The following is a 17,337-nucleotide window of genomic DNA, read 5'->3' as shown; positions in this document are numbered from 1 at the left end:
TATTTATTTATTTATTATTCTTTAAAAAACACCTATCTATATTTTGTTTAATTCTCCAAGCAATATGTATAAACCAGGTCAGCCATGAATAAACCAGGTCAGCCAGGTAAATTATGTCTGGATGATCTAGTCCGTAAATATTTAACTTTTAAAAATTAATTTTGAAATATAATAATTCAATGAATCCATTTATTTATCTGATGGACATCAAAATTAATTAAAATTAATTTTTCTTCCAAATGGAGATACATAATTAAAAGATGCTGAACTCCCCATAGTATAATTAAAAGATGCTGGACTCCCCATAGTGTAAAATCAGACTGGTCATCACAAGCTTGAGGTTATTAATCTTTTTTTTTTCTTTTATCTGAACTTAAAATTGGCTATGACTTATGAATATATATATAACTTATATTTTAAATTTATCTTATGAACAAGTTGAAGAGGTTTTCAACTCGGAAACAATTATTTTCTTCCATATCAAATTCATCCAACACGAGTGAATAGACAATAGGCTCCAAACATGTCCAATAAGATGAAAATAAAATTAGGATCGTATCAAGTTTAATGATATAGTGGCATTGGCTTTGAATGCATCCCTCAACTTCAAATCAAACAAAAATGATAAAATGGTGTCTTCGTATCAACTTTCGGGTTCACGATTGGATTCAAATGTTTGTGATATCTCCTAAAAAGAATCTTTGGTTATCGTTTGATTTTCCGCTACAGCTCTCCATGATCCATCGCGGAGGAACCACTGCAACCAACACAACAAAACATCAGCTTAGTATATAAACTGTAAAGTCAATCATGAAGCACAAGGACGTACAGATATGTTGTTATGAGTGCAAACCGGGAATTGTGAAGATTCTTATCGATGAAAGTTCTAGAGGATTGGTATAATGCAACTAGATTGAAAGAACCATACTTGTCTCATGAACAATTTCAAATGTATCATCAAAATTTTACGACCGCTAAGATGCTACTAAATTGGAGAAAAAAGTTGCAACAATTTGATCACTCCATGTTTGTATACATACACCCATTTTAGGGGGCCATACTTATTTATCGAAAGTTCTAGGAGGATTGGGAAAATGTTACTAAATTGAAAGTTCTTTCAGCAAAACTTTCAATAACTTGACTTATACATGAACCCACTATTTTAAGAACCTCGTCTCTTGACCAAGGTTTCAAATGCCGCGTCTAAAAGTTTTAGAACTGGTAAAATGCTACTAGATTGAAAGCATCACACTGCTAATCAAATTAGTATATCTTATATCTCTTGACCAAGGTTTCAAATGCCGCATCTAAAAGTTTTAGGACCGGTAAAATGCTACTAGATCGAAAGCATCACACTGCTAATCAAATTAGTATATCTCTTGACCAAGGTTTCAAATGTCGCGTCTAGAAGTTTTAGGACTGGCAAAATGCTACCAGATCGAAAGCATCACACTGCTAATCAAATTAGTATCTCTCTTGACCAAGGCTTCAAATGCCGTGTCTCAATGTTTTAGGACCAGTAAAATGCTACTAGATCGAAAGCATCACACTGCTAATCAAATATTAGCATTGCGTTTGATCACTCCACATCAAATGCATAAATGAATCCCACAATAAAGACCGTACTTGTCTCATGGGCTAGACCCAGAAGAGACCGAGGCCTTGGAAATTATTAAAGATGCGCTCAAAGACCACAAGCTATGGCACAGATAAAAGAATGTTCTGAATTAGTAGGATCATGCACCCGAAATGTGATCTACGAGTTCTAATGGCAGAAATAGCCAACAGGAGATCACCACAGGGATGCTAATTACCTGGAGTAGCTGCAGTGTTTACTGAGATCTTGACAAAGGACTTTGCTTACACTGCCGGCTTGCGTAAATCCTTTCTTTATCCACTCTGCAAGCTGCGAAAAGAAGATGCTCTTGAGTCGGTGTTGTTGCAGCACTACCAAGAGCAAAATAATCGATATGTCTTGTATTGGCTGTACTTTTGGTTGGGTTAACTTTGTGTTGGAAACAGATCGACAAATAAACATTGGAAAAACAAAATTATCAAGGATGCAAAATGAAACCTCAGCTCACCTCATCCTCTGTGTCCTCCAGCAACCTGAAATGCAACAAAACATCAGGTCACTCAATCAAACAGGGTCTCCCTATGGCATGATGTCAATAGGAACTGACAGTTCTGATGAGTTAAATTTTGTAGATTAGCTAATCCATCATCTAAGATATAGAAAGCTTAACATTATCGACACCATGATGAGGTACTAAAAAGAGGAGTATAAGGTCCACATTACCGAAAACAATGTTAAGAAATTGAGATTCTCATAAATAGGGTTGAAAGCGAACTAATATTAGGGAACAAATTCAATACTCACCTAAATAAGAGTTCGTACATGTTCGTTTCAAATAAAAAAATATATAAATGAATGCTCAAAGACTAGTATGCTCAACTCATTGATATTTATAACAAAGCTCATTGTGATCTTGTTTCTTTAGTTTTTAATTCAAAGATACAAAAGGATATAAAACATGTGTATATTTTGCAACCTTATAAATTCCAAGTTTCAAATTATCTGTAGTAGGTTAAAAATGAGTAATAATATAAGATTTATTTATTGGATCAATAATTTAACTAAATAGTTAGGACAGACATATCATTAGCGAGCTCGTATAAGTAAAAGCTGATTTTTAATAAACAAATTCAGACAAGCTTGACAAGATAAACAAACAAAACAAGATTGAATACCCTCAAGCAAAAAGCATGGAAGATAAACGACCATACGCGGGACAATAATACATAATCTACCTTCCACAAAACGAGGATAACTGTTTCGAGTATGCTAGTGCTGCTTGCTTATCTGCCTCCAGTAAACAAAAAGAGAAGAATAAAATAGAATCAGAATACTTTGATAGATAACAGTTAATTTTCTCCCCACATAAATAAACAATCAAAATGATTAGCATGAGGGAGTAATGTCCTCTAAACTGGGTCTATATTTAAGAGCAACAGTCTTAACCGGCCATTAACTGATGTATCATAACTGACAAAAACAAATGCCCAAGACCAGAACAAAAGCAATCATCCATCTCGGTCTCTTTAAGAGGATAGATAGAATACAAGAACAAGAAACTGTCTGCAATAGCAGAAATATAATATCATGAGGATTCTTTCTTTCTTTTAGTGGCCAGAAAGAAGGAGCTATATTACCTAGAATTTAGAAATAAGGAAATGGAAATATAATTCATCTTATAGGAGTGAAAGAAAGATTATTGCAATAGTATTATTCACAAATTACATGTGATAAAACACATCATACTTCCTTTACCAAATAATGAAAAAAAAAATAAAACAAGCCTTTTTCTATTGCTCAGTTCTTTCAATTGCACATAAGAATTAAATTTTAAAATTGATTGCATAAGTGATTTGCAACTTTGTGAAACACAAAAGACGAATAGTTTAGCTACTCACCACCTTCAATGCTGTCCCAACTTCTTACTTTTACCCACATTTGTTCGCCTGAATCTGACTGCAAACATTAAATAGAAGTCATTAGCAGGAAACATAGTTACACATTTTCCATTTCTCTGTTTCTAAGGCAGAAGTGAAAATTGTGCAGACTGACTAATGGAACTCAATTCTCTCGAAGAGAAAACCTACCTCCTCAAGAGTAAAATCCTGCATTTTTTCACAGAGACCATCAAGGAGTTCAACCACCCTTAACTCACTAACCCTGTTTGAAGTGAATATCAAATACGTTAATCAGATAAAAATAATCACAAAGAACCCAATAGTTTATGTGTGATTCATTGGCTCCATATAGAAATCCTTCCATTGTAAGGTAAATATAATAGAATTTATAAAAAAAAAACAAGTTGATTTTTGGTGCTTATCAGGAAAAATTAAGCTTAAGAATTGAGTTGTCAATATATGAAGACACATCTGCTGCAGACTGATAATGAATACTATAATGTATGCAGTGCATTGATACCTGTAATCAATTACTTTTCCTTCACGCTGTCCTCTTGAGTCCAATCGATGGCGCATATCTAGATGATTTCTTGGTTTCTCCTGCAGCAAAAATCAATTACAAAATCATCACAAAATCATCAGCATCTGCATGTGTGTCCACACTTAAGTTCACATAAGACCATGAACAAGATAGCAAAAATTGAATCAAATAACATAATCCAAATTAGGTTTATTTTGAACATGTTTTTATCTGTGCAACCTAAAAAATAAGAATCGTGGGGAGGGCAGGAAAATAAGATGGAATTTTCAACTGACAGATGGCCTCATCAGTTGATCTTGAAATATTCTCCTAATTTACATTGTACAAGATATTCAACGGTAGCGTTTTAACTTGAAGTGACTGTTTATGGATCCTATTACTACTTCAGGCACTCAAAAATCTACAATTGTACTGTAGGATTCCGTAAATAAACTATTTGACACCAGAATGTAAAATATTATGTTGTTTTATGGTTGCCAAACTCAGTTAAAATTCCCCATAGTGCTTTTAGGTAATGAAAATTACAGCAATTGAATTCAAGTCATGATAACTGTGACTAGTGGAGACACACATGTAAATGCCTATTGATACTCGATGCTGATAGACATGATAACGAACTTCCTTGTATAAATACCTGTCTCATGCAATGTTTGCAACAAGCAAGAATGCATATATTTGTTCACAATACCAATAAATTAAGCAATGCAAAATAACTATTGAAACCTCCATCAATCACTACATTTGCTTGCATCTTTATTAACATCTGATGAAAGTAATTGAGTTAGAAATGAGCTTTGGGCAAAGGTGTCTTCAATTTGAATCACAAAAGACAAAATTGAGATCGTTCTAAAAAAAGATGGACACACAGTATGTGGGACATGAAAATAGAACATAATACATGATGTGAGAGTCCAAACCAATATGTTAATAGTGAATGGAGCAACAATTAACTAGAAAAGTAGATAGTGTGATACTTACATTAGAAAGTACAACCTCTATTTCAGCCTGCAAAAATTTACAATGTATCTCATGTAAGAAAGGCAGAAATCAAGGATAAGATACTGGCTATTGATGTTTGCACAACTTAGCAAGTAATTTGATAATTCTGTTCAGTAGGTGATAATCAGTGACAGATATGGCAATTATAATATAAACATTACTAATTACAAATTTCAAATCTTCAAAAGGAATCACAAAGAATAACCTTGCCATCAATAGTAAGGTTAGTCCATCACCTCACAACCAAGAGTGGGAGTGAAGAAAGTGTCTCTATTTATATGGTCGGCCCTCTTCCAAAATGGGGAAAAAAACTAAAATGCCCTCTTCTACAACATCCACCTCCAACATCAAATTGCAACATCACATGTTCACGAGCATCATCACCCACAAGCTTAGTCTTGTTTTGCAACCAGGTGTTGGGAATGGGTAAAGGCATAATGGTCGTATTTGAGAAGATAGTATCTTTCTTCCCAGATTGTTGTAATCAATCATCATTATCATCATCATTGAGCCATGTGTCCCAACTATCGAGGGTTGGCTACATGAATCTTAAAAATTCTATACAAGATCATATTACTAGCAATAACTATGACTTCATTGAGCTTTATGAGGACCATATTACTAGTAATATCCAAATTGGAGTAACCAGAAGCAATATCTATCCTTCTCAACAGAAACGAGTGCTTGAGGCTCGATCCTCAGAATTATTAGCAGCTACTTCATTCTTGCACTTCAATATAAATTTCGAAACCTCACCGTCTTGGTAAACTCATGGCAAATGTTTTCAAGACTAAAATTCGAAGTAAATACGAGAAATAGACAACGACATCATCGTCCAGCTACAAATACTCGTAAATAACTTCGGGATCCACGGAATCCACGATAAAAATTACAAATATAGCAACACGAAAGGGAGGCGAAAGGTACCGCGACAACGTTGCAAGCGGCGCATCTGTCATCTATTGAAGCGACGGAAACAAAAATCGCTAGAAACGCAACGAGCTGCAATGCGGATCCGGCGATCGCCGCCGCCGTGATCTTCCTCGTCGCGTTCATCTTCGCCGCTACGCTGCGATCGACAAAATTGGCGAATGGGGATTCACTGACGAAAGCCCTCGTTAATTACCTCACTAATCGGGTCGGAACATCGTGGCCCAATTAAGACCCACTAAGTCTAGTTATCGTCCACTATTTTCCATGGTTATTAAATTTTTAAAAAATTTTCCCCCTACTTTTATGAATTATTAAATATTTTTCAATGAATTGATTATTCGAATGTATAAAAAATTAAAAATATTTATTTCGGTTTACAAATATGAGACAGTATTTTTTTCATTTAATTTTAGCAAACAACTTTATATTTATATATATATATATATATATATATATATATATATATATATATATATATATATATATAAAATCAAAAATCAAAATAGTGCTCTTAAAAGTTTTGACATCCCTCTTTTTAAAAATTATTAAAATAATATTTCATTTATAATTTGCAACTTAAAATATTTCATTAATAACTTTAGTTAAAGTTGCTACATTAAGATGGTGCAACTTTGATCCAATTGTTACTATAAAATGGTACAATTTTAATGAAAGATGGTTCGGGTTAGGATAATGGTATAGTTGTAAGATATTTTTTTAGTTTTTAGATATTTAAGGATTGAGTCCAATTTTATTGAATTAACGAATGAATTTCTCTTAACGTGCGGTTAATCTAAGAATGATAGATAATGGATCATCCGTTATAAATACTTCTTGATTTATCTGGTGATCGATAAGAAATTTTTGTGTTGTCAGACTGATTTTTCTTAAGATTAGTCGACATAAATTGGATACTGATATCAATTTTTTTAATGAAAGATGCTTTAAGGTGGTACAGTTCATCAAAACTTCTATGAGGTAGTGTAACTTTAACGAAAATTATTTAAAAGTAAAGTTAAAAGGATATTTCGAGTGCCCCAAAATTATCATTAGGACAGTAAATGAGTTAAATTTGATAGTATTTAATTTTGTTTATATGGTAATCGATCCAAGTTAAGTCGAGCTTAAATGAATCAAATTATTAATATAGTTGTTTTTGATTTTTTTTATAAGTTTGAGATTGATTTAACTTAATTTGAGTGTAATTTATTTAAATGTTTTCAAATTCTCAATTTAAAATTATGCGATTATTTGAAACTTTTACATTTTAAAATTTATTTAATTAACTATTGAATTTCATAATACAAGGTTATTTATCAATATAGATAAGAGTTTGTCGTTGGGGTAATAGTGTAGTGACAAGGTGTCTTCTCAGTTTCTTAAACATCAAAGAATCAAACCTCACTCTTGATGATTAATAAAAAAAAAAATTCTTAATTAACGGTTAACCTAAGAACATTGGGTTGATGGGTCGTCTGTTATAAACGTTTTCCGATTTATCCTAGTGATCAATGGAAAATTTTTATAAGATCAAACAAAAAGAGACGGGTAGGTTGAATGTGTTGGTGCAACCTTAGGTCAAGGTTGACCTGGTTGACCCGACTCGAGTTGACTTGACTCGAGTTGTATTTTGATGTTTGACTTGGGAAGATTGTTGATGCAACCTTAGGTCAAGATTGACCTAGTTGAGTTGCATGTTGATGTTTGACACTCGTGGAAGAGTTGTATTCTTGATGTGAGACAAGAATAGATGGTTGGGAGATTATTGGTGCAACCCTAGGTCAAGGTTGACCTGGTTGACCTGAAAAGTCCAAGTATGGAGACTTGGCAAACGGAAAAGTCCAAGCAGGGAGCTTGGCACGCGAAAAGTCCAAGTATGGAGACTTGGCACTGGAAAAGTCCAAGTACGGAGACTTGGCACGGGGAAAAGTCCAAGCAGGTAGCTTGGCACGCGGAAAGTCCAAGTATGGAGACTTGGCACGGGGAAAGTCCAAACAGGGAGTTTGGCACGGGAGAAAGTCCTGGTGAGTGAAGCCAGGCAGTTGGAGAAAGTCCTGGTGAGTGAAGCCAGGCAGGGGAAAGACCTAGTGAGTGAAGCTAGGCAGTGTGGAAATCCTGGTGAGTGAAGCCAGGTGAAAATCCTAGTGAGTGAAGCTAGGTGAAAGGGAAAGTCCTGGTGAGTGAAGCCAGGTGAAAGTCCTGGTGAGTGAAGCCAGGCAGTGGGAAAGTCCTAACTGGGATGTTAGGCAGTGTGGAAATCCTGGTGAGTGAAGCCAGGTGAAAGTCCTGGTAAGTGAAGCCAGGCAAGGGAAAATCCAGATGGATCAGGGATGATCGGACTTCTGGTGTTGGAAAGTCCAAGTAGGTCAAAGGGATTGACCGGACACTTGGCAGGGAGTTCTAGCAGGTCAAGGGAGTGACCAGATGCTAGGGATGAAGTACCAATAGGTCAAGGTTGACCGGATATTGGTTTGGAAGTCTTGGGACTTGGTTTGGGCCAAACCCAAGCTCTGGATCGGTCACCAGACCGATCCAGTGATACTTGTTTGCTCTGATCGGACCAGAAGCTCTCTGTTCGGTTACTGATCGGTCTGGTGACCAATCAGCAAGCGAACAGAGGCAAAGAGAGGCAGGCTGATCGGTCCACAGACCGATCAGGCCATGTCCTGATCGGTCTGGGGACCGATCAGGAGACGACGTCGCGAAGGAAGAGCCAGCTGGGATCGGTCTGTGGACCGATCCAGCTATGTCCTGATCGGTCCACAGACCGATCAGAGTACGCACAGAAGGTTCTGTACACTGGCTGATCGGTCTGGGGACCGATCAGCGCAGGGCCTGATCGGTCCATGAACCGATCAGGGACGGAACAGAAGCATAGGCTTCTTCCCTGATCGGTCTGCAGACCGATCAGGATGTTGCCTGATCGGTCCACAGACCGATCAGGGTTCTAGCCGTTGCGACGCAACGGCTAGTTTCTTCGCTGTTTTCTTCGCAGGTATAAAGGGGTCGAGGGCTGCTGCTGCACTCCTTCTTCTTCCTCTTCTCTTCTGCTACAGAGCTGCTGTTCTGGTGCTTGAGCTCTGTTGAGTTCCTTCCTCGCAAGCTTCGCGTGAGCTTCCCCGACTGGAACAGCTGCTGCTGTTAGGGTTTTTGAAGCTGCTGCTTCAGGGTTTTTGAAGCTGCTGCTTCATCCGGATTTCTTGCTTATTCTTTGTACTTGTACTCTTTGTTTGCTTTTGCAAACGTTTGTGGCGAGGTTTCTCCACCCACAAGGAGTTTGACATTAGCCGGTTCTCCGGGGACTCATCCACCGACGGATTGATAGGGCTCGTCCACCTTACGGACACGCCGAGGAGTAGGAGTATCATCTCCGAACCTCGTTACATCGCTGCGTCTAAGGTTTGATATTCTTCCTTTCGTTTCTAGTTTATTTTTCCGCTGCGCTAACGAAGTGTAGGAAGAAACGCGAGCGATTTGGGGCGGCTATTCACACCCCCCCTCTCTAGCCGTACAAAGGATCCTAACAAGTGGTATCAGAGCGAGGCCGCTCTTCGACGGATCAACACCCGGGGGAGCACGGGCTAGAGATGGATCTCTATGGAGAAGATGTCACGATTCAACCCTTCTACGAGTCTCACGACAACTTCACATATTGGAAGGTAAGGATGATGTATTTTCTTAGGACTAATATGTTAAATTGGTTTTGTGTACAAGAAGGGTTTTCCCCACCGATGGATGAGGAAGGAAAACCTATCAAGAAGAAGGAGTGGACGAAAGAGCAAATCCACCAATCCACAATCAACGACGAGGTAACGAAAATCCTTGAATTTTCATTACCTAGTGATATCTTGCATAAGATAGGTAGATACAACGATGCCAAGGAATTGTGGAACAACTTGGCAAAGTTCCATGAGGATAGCTCAAGTTCAAGCCATGAAGAGGAGCTAAGTGAGCCAAGTAGCTCACATCATGGAGGGAGCGAATTGGGAGTTGAGGGCTACTCAACTTCCAAGGAAGAAGAGGAGGAGAGTTCCTCTTGTTCAAGTTCGGAGCAAGAAGAAGAGGCATCTACCTCCGGAAGGGATGAGGAAGAGAGCTCACACCCATGCCCAAACCTAGGTAACTCAAGCATTTCAATTTCAAATAAGTTACATATAATATGCTTTGAGTGTAGGGAGTGTGGACATTACAAGAGCAAATGTCCAAAGAGAGTTAGGAAGACTCCACCGGCACCAAAGGTCAAGGAAGCAGGAGTCCCAACACGCAAAGGCAAGAAGCACGTGGTGTGCTTTCAATGCAAGCAACGGGGACACTATAGGAGCCAATGTCCGAAGGGGAGGAAACCTCGCAAGGACAAGAGATCGAGCACATCGATAGGGGGAGCTAAGGCAAACCCTAAGGTATCTTTTAAGGCTCATTCGTGCAATTCTAGTAGGATACATGCTAGTAATTTTATTGCATTAGTCAATAATGATAAGCATGTTAACCTTAGGAATCAATACATGTGTTTAGATGCTAAGCATGTTAACTTAGATAAGGATAATACTAGGAAGGCCAACTCTAGGATTAACTCATCTAAGGCTAAGGAGAACCTAGGTAGAAACCCCAAGACAACTAGACATATGCCTAGGAACACCTCAAGAAAGAATGATAAATCAACACTTGAGGTATTAGAGAGGGAAAATCAAGTCTTGAGGTCAAGACTTGATAATTTAGAAAAGGCTCTTAAAAACATGGAGAAGTCATCTCTAGGGTTTAAGGGTCAAAAACCAAAGCCCAAGGACAAGAAAGGTTTGGGTCACAAACCTAAGTCCCAAATGGTCAAGCCCACTTACCACAATGTTCCATTCGATTATGGAACAAAACCTAGGGCTAGGAAGACCATTACCAAGGTTACAAGGGGAGTCACCCCTATAGTTGACCTTGATGAGACCCAAATGACCAAGGCTTCAAAGCCTAAGAGGGTCATTAGGAGGGTTGATAGGGAAGTTATCCCTAGTGAATATTTAGTGAACCCAATGAGCTCTAATAGGTATTGGGTTCCTAGGAGCATCTTCTCTATCCCATAGATGGGTTAGAGAGTGTCAACTCCAATTAGAAGGGTAGTTAACCCAACTTTGAGGAAATTGACACTCAAGGAGCATTTTCAAGGTTTTGGGAACCTTTGAAAATGAAATGGAATAATCTTTATCATTCACTCCTTGGAAGAGTAAGTTGTGCCAAAGTAAGAATATATTAATCTTACTTTAAATTGACACAATTTGGAAAAACCTAGAGAAATATCGAATTGGGATTTTGATATTCTCTTAGGCCCGGGCCTTAAATTAGAAGTGCTACTCTTGTAGAATTTTAAATGGTATAAATCAAACAAGAGATCAAGAAATGCCAATTTGGGTTTTGACATTTTCTTGGAGCACTTTGGGCAATCTAGGATTAGGACTTAAGTTAGCTAAGTGATTAAGGATACTTAGATAGGGAATTTAGGTATTTTATTTGTGCTAACTTGCCATGATTGGTTGCCATATGCCATGCCATGACATCATATTTATTTTATTATCATTTGAAATGTCATGATAATGCTTAGGTTATCTATATGTCATGTGTTAGTTTAGTTTCAAACTTTATGCCATGACATCATGACATTGGCACATGTTTTCATTTATGTTATTAATTTATGCCATGTCATCATCTCTTGCATTAATAATCAATGAAATTGATTTAAGGATGAAAAACACATTTTGATATTAAGATCAAATTTGTGTTTAGAAAATGCATGAGACCTTAGTCTAAGATACCTAAACCCATATCTCACATCAAATTGACTTGAATGTGATTTGATACACCTTAGATGTGTGTGAGATATTAGGATCATGAGTTAGGATCAAGGTACATAGTTCTTGTACCTAGATGAGCCTAATTCAAGAAATGGGGGATCATAGGGAAAGCTTGTGTACAAGTCATGTGCATATAGCCCTAAGATTGTGGTCCCAAAATTAAAAGGTTTAAAATCATTTTGAAATTGATTTGAAAAACCTTGATGAAGCTTTCCTAGTGATAGCACTCATCATTGAACATTGTGATACAAAACTGACTTAACTTTGAACTATTTCAAAGTTTTCGAATTTTGTATCAAGATTTGAAAATGGAAACTATTTTCATAGAAAATTATTTTTCCATGATAGTGTATGATATGAGGAATGTATCCTCAAAGTTTCGTAATTTTTTGAATTTTCTGGAATTTTCTAGGAGTTTCTGAATTTCCGGAAGGGGAAATCAGAAATTCTGATTTCAGTGGCTGGATCGGTCCGGGGACCGATCCAGGGAAGCTCTGATCGGTCTGCGGACCGATCCAGAGTATTGTGGATCGGTCTGCAGACCGATCCAGTGAGTTCCAGTAGCACTGCGATCTGGTGAAAGGCTGGATCGGTCTGGGGACCGATCCAGAGGGGTTCTGATCGGTCCGGGGACCGATCAGGGCGTGCCAACCTGCTGAATTTCAGCTGTTGTCTGAAATTTCAGTTATGGAAGTTGTGATTTTGGATTTCTAAAGGTTTGGAACTCTCAAAGACATTGTTGGTGCAATGGTCAAGGGGGAGTTGACCTTTAAGGGGGAGTTTTTACCTAATTGTCAAGGGGGAGTTGACTTTTAGGGGGAGTTTTTACTCCTTAAAACTTTTGAGGATTAGTGATATGAGATTATCACTAAGTTGATTGTTGAGTTTAGTATCAAGGGGGAAATTAAGAGTTTCAATGAAAGGTATGGGACTTTCATTAGGAAGAAACTTTTGACCTTGATATCCTCCTTTTACTTTTTGATGTGTGTCAAAAAGGGGAGAGTGTTTATTGGAGAACCCAAGTTAGGTTATCGGGTTAACCTAAGCTAGGGGAAGAATGTCAAGGAATGTTCAAGGAAGAACATTGGAATTCTTTTTGATGTGTGTCAAAAAGGGGGAGAACTATTGGAGAACCCAAGTTAGGTTATCGGGTTAACCTAAGGGGAGAATGTCCGGAGAATGTTCAAGGAAAGAACATTGGACATTGGAAGATGGTTGGAAAACCTAAGTTAGGTTATCGGGTTAACCTAACTTGATTATAGTTTTGTCAAACATCAAAAAGGGGGAGATTGTTGGTGCAACCTTAGGTCAAGGTTGACCTGGTTGACCCGACTCGAGTTGACTTGACTCGAGTTGTATTTTGATGTTTGACTTGGGAAGATTGTTGATGCAACCTTAGGTCAAGATTGACCTAGTTGAGTTGCATGTTGATGTTTGACACTCGTGGAAGAGTTGTATTCTTGATGTGAGACAAGAATAGATGGTTGGGAGATTATTGGTGCAACCCTAGGTCAAGGTTGACCTGGTTGACCTGAAAAGTCCAAGTATGGAGACTTGGCAAACGGAAAAGTCCAAGCAGGGAGCTTGGCACGCGAAAAGTCCAAGTATGGAGACTTGGCACTGGAAAAGTCCAAGTACGGAGACTTGGCACGGGGAAAAGTCCAAGCAGGTAGCTTGGCACGCGGAAAGTCCAAGTATGGAGACTTGGCACGGGGAAAGTCCAAACAGGGAGTTTGGCACGGGAGAAAGTCCTGGTGAGTGAAGCCAGGCAGTCGGAAAGTCCTGGTGAGTGAAGCCGGCAGTTGAGAAAGTCCCTGGTGAGTGAAGCCAGGGAAAGACCTAGTGAGTGAAGCTAGGCGTGTGGAAATCTCGGTGAGTGAGGCGGTGAAAATCCTAGTGAGTGAAGCTAGGTGAAAGGAAAGTCCCGGTGAGTGAAGCGGTGAAAGTCCCGGTGAGTGAAGCCGGTGGTAGAGTGTATACTGATGTTAGGCAGATGGAAATCTGGTGAGTGAAGCGGTGAAAGTCCCGGTAAGTGAACCCGGGAAGGGAAAATCCAGATGGATCGGGGATGATCGGACATCCGGTGTTGAGAAAGTCCAAGTAGGTCAAAGGATTGACCGGACACTAGCGGGAGTTTTAGCAGGTCAAGGAGTGACCGGATGCTGGGATGAAGTACCAATAGGTCAAGGTTGACCGGATATTGGTTTGAAGTCTTGGGACTTGGTTTGGGCCAAACCCAAGCTCGGATCGGTCACCGGACCGATCCGGACTTGTTTGCTCTGATCGGTCCGGTGACCGATCGAGATACAAAAGCTCTGTTGATTCTTGTCGATCGGTGACCAATCGCCAGCGAACGAGGCAAGGCGGTGATCGGTCCACGCATCGATCAGGCCATCTGATCGGTGCCGGGACCGATCGGAGACGACGCGCGAAGGAAGAGCCGGTGGGATCGGTGCGTGGACCGATCCAGGCTATCTGATCGGTCCACGATCGATCGCTGAAGGTTACATCGCCGATCGGTGCGGGGACCGATCAGGGCCTGATCGGTCCATGAACCGATCGGGGAACAAGCATAGGCTTCTTCACGATCGGTGCGACCGATCAGATGTTACTGATCGGTCCACGACCGATCGGGGTTCTAGCTGCGACGCAGCGGCCAGTTTCTTCGCCGTTTTCTTCGCAGGGAGGGTTGCTGCTGCACTCCTTCTTCTTCCTCTTCTCTTCTGAGCTGCTGTTCCGGTGCTTGAGCTCTGTTGAGTTCCTTCCTCGCAAGCTTCGCGTGAGCTTCCCCGACTGCTGTTAGGGTTTTTGAAGCTGCTTCATCCGGACTCCAGTCGACGAGAAAGCAAGATTGGTAGAGTGCTTGTGTATTCTTACTGTATTTCTTGCTTATTCTTTGTACTTGTACTCTTTGTTTGCTTTTGCAAACGTTTGTGGCGAGGTTTCTCCACCCACAAGGAGTTTGACATTAGCCGGTTCTCCGGGGACTCATCCACCGACGGATTGATAGGGCTCGTCCACCTTACGGACACGCCGAGGAGTAGGAGTATCATCTCCGAACCTCGTTACATCGCTGCGTCTAAGGTTTGATATTCTTCCTTTCGTTTCTAGTTTATTTTTCCGCTGCGCTAACGAAGTGTAGGAAGAAACGCGAGCGATTTGGGGCGGCTATTCACACCCCCCCTCTCTAGCCGTACAAAGGATCCTAACAGAATGAATATAAATAAACTTTTTAAGCTAAATCAAACTTCTCAAAATGTGTGGTTGAGTTATAGCTAAGCGTAATGTAATGGTTGGTTTGAACTTGATTTGGGAACGATTTATTTATCAAACTATTAGCTTAATAATATAATCTTATTTTTTAATGTTGATATGAGTTTGTCCTCAAGGCAATGATAAACGACACGACAAGATGTCTTCTCAATTTTTTAGATATTTAAGGATCATGTCTTACATTGGATGAATTAATAGATAATTTTTTTTAATGGACAATTGACCTAAGAACTAGGGATGACAATGAGACGGATTTAGATCAAGTTTGGTCAATCCCAGAACCTGCCCCACCAGAAAAAATGAACCAGAACTTGGACTCTCCCCGCTTACTTTTTCAACTTGCCCAACCCCGAACCCGCTCAAAACTCGGCGGGTTCGGGGCGGGTTGGGCCCACCAACCTGCTATATATACATATATATTAGGGGTGAGTTCATTGAAATTTGTAACCCGTCCAGAATCTACTTCTAAACCCGATCAACGGGTTTAAACTCATCCCGTAACAAGTTTGACCTAGTTTACACCCACCCCGAATAGGGCGGATTTAATACAGGACCGAGTTTAAACCCAACCTATTATTATCCCTACTAAGAACACTGGGCCGATGGATCATTTATTACAAACACTTCCCAATTTATCCTGATAGTCAATCGAAAACTTTCTTAGGATAGGATCGATCATCTTTAGGATTAGTTGATATAAGCTAGATATCTAGTATAAATTAAGTTTATTGATGAATATGATTGATAAATTTTATTCTTGAATATTATTTAGAAATAGTTTACAATCTATTTATATTCATTTAATTTAACTAGTTATTCAAATGTATCTATTTAATTGATCTAGTAGATTAAATGAATATAAATAGATTCTCAAAATGTTTGGTCGGTAGCTTGAATGAATATAAATAAATTTTCAAAATGTTTGGTTTGTTTATAGCTAATTGGAATTTAATGGTAAAACATTAACTATCAAATTGAAAAATTAAGTACTATTATAGTATCAGTTAATTTTGTGGGCCGGAGATAGTAGACTTAAACCGTTGACATCCGTCATAAGATAAATCATTACCTCTCAGGGCTCCTCGATTGATTCTATCATAGAGGTCAATGACAGATAATAACTCCTCCAAACACAAGTAGTAAGAGAATTAGAATTTAAATTTAAAATGGAATAAATATTTTAAAAGTTTAGAAGGTGCTTGGTATACATTCAGCAATGAAAATGGTAATCGATTTTGATTGAGGGGTTAATGATAATGTGAACGAATGTTGGATTGATGGTACTTGGTATAGATACTAGAATTTATATTATTCCCATTACTGTTGCTTGATTTGCCTTAAATTATGGAATGCGAATAAGTAAAAAAATTTCATTTTACCCATATATGTAAAATACAAAAATAATCATAAATTCATGGACAGGACCTTTTTTATGAAAAAACAAAATATGGTGTGTATTTTTTCAATGTACAAAAGACATAATAGAACATAATAATATATTCAAAATAAATCATCATCACATATTAAACAATTTTGTCAATAGTTTTGCATAATCAAAACATCTACCAAGGTAATCAAAATAATAAAAGTTATTTCATATCAAATACTTATGTTGTGCAATTGTAAAATTACTTGAATATATAGATTGAAATGATGAACTGTCCCACGACTTCATTTAAAAAGGAGACTCATCGTTCAATTTTTTTATGATATGCCAACACGTAGACAAATAAGACTACAATTTCATTAATAGTGACATTTTTTATGACTTTTAAACCCCTAATAGTAGGACCGTCTCTAGAGGGGCCGCTGATGTGGCGATTCCATATTTTTTTAATGTTCTTTTATCTATTCGAAGTTCCCTAATACTTATTTCATCATTCTCTTTTGTAAGACTTAACATCCATTCCACACACACACACAATCCGTTTATCCTCTCTAGTTTTTATTTGACGAATCCTACTTCGACGATATGCAAGTATTGAAATTTGATAAAGTACGATAATCAAACAAACCATGAGCATTGCATACATATTTCACAAAGTGCACAATAATTTACTTCTTCTATGGTTAAACGATGGTCGTGTCATGTTTATCTACATCACATATCAATGACAAATTTAACACAATTCCAAAATCAACTTAGAAAAAAACATAATTCCAAAATCACTAGGATAAAAAGATTTACTTATAGATTACAGTTTCTTTCGATGGCAGCAACTTCGATTGGAAGGAGGAAGCTTCGGTAGGAAGGAGGAAGAGAAGGGGAAGGGGGAGAAGAAA

The 17,337-nt window shown here is 38.4% G+C and overlaps 1 protein-coding gene across 1 annotated transcript; it reads right to left on the bottom strand.

The window, feature by feature from the left end:
* Positions 1 to 504: 504 nt before the first annotated feature.
* LOC122043117 (protein canopy-1-like) lies at positions 505 to 6,127 on the bottom strand. The gene is made up of 9 exons (XM_042603590.1): positions 5,942 to 6,127; positions 4,994 to 5,020; positions 3,995 to 4,074; positions 3,664 to 3,736; positions 3,475 to 3,532; positions 2,812 to 2,863; positions 2,085 to 2,109; positions 1,815 to 1,906; positions 505 to 757 (listed from the first exon to the last, which is right to left on the bottom strand). The coding sequence occupies exons 1-9, from the start codon at positions 6,068 to 6,070 to the stop codon at positions 724 to 726; spliced, it is 570 nt and encodes a 189-aa protein (XP_042459524.1). The 5' UTR covers positions 6,071 to 6,127; the 3' UTR covers positions 505 to 723.
* Positions 6,128 to 17,337: the final 11,210 nt, after the last annotated feature.

Source organism: Zingiber officinale, chromosome 2A (genome assembly GCF_018446385.1).
Source record: "Zingiber officinale cultivar Zhangliang chromosome 2A, Zo_v1.1, whole genome shotgun sequence".
Taxonomy (NCBI): Eukaryota; Viridiplantae; Streptophyta; class Magnoliopsida; order Zingiberales; family Zingiberaceae; genus Zingiber; species Zingiber officinale.
This window is presented reverse-complemented; position numbering and strand designations above follow the sequence as displayed.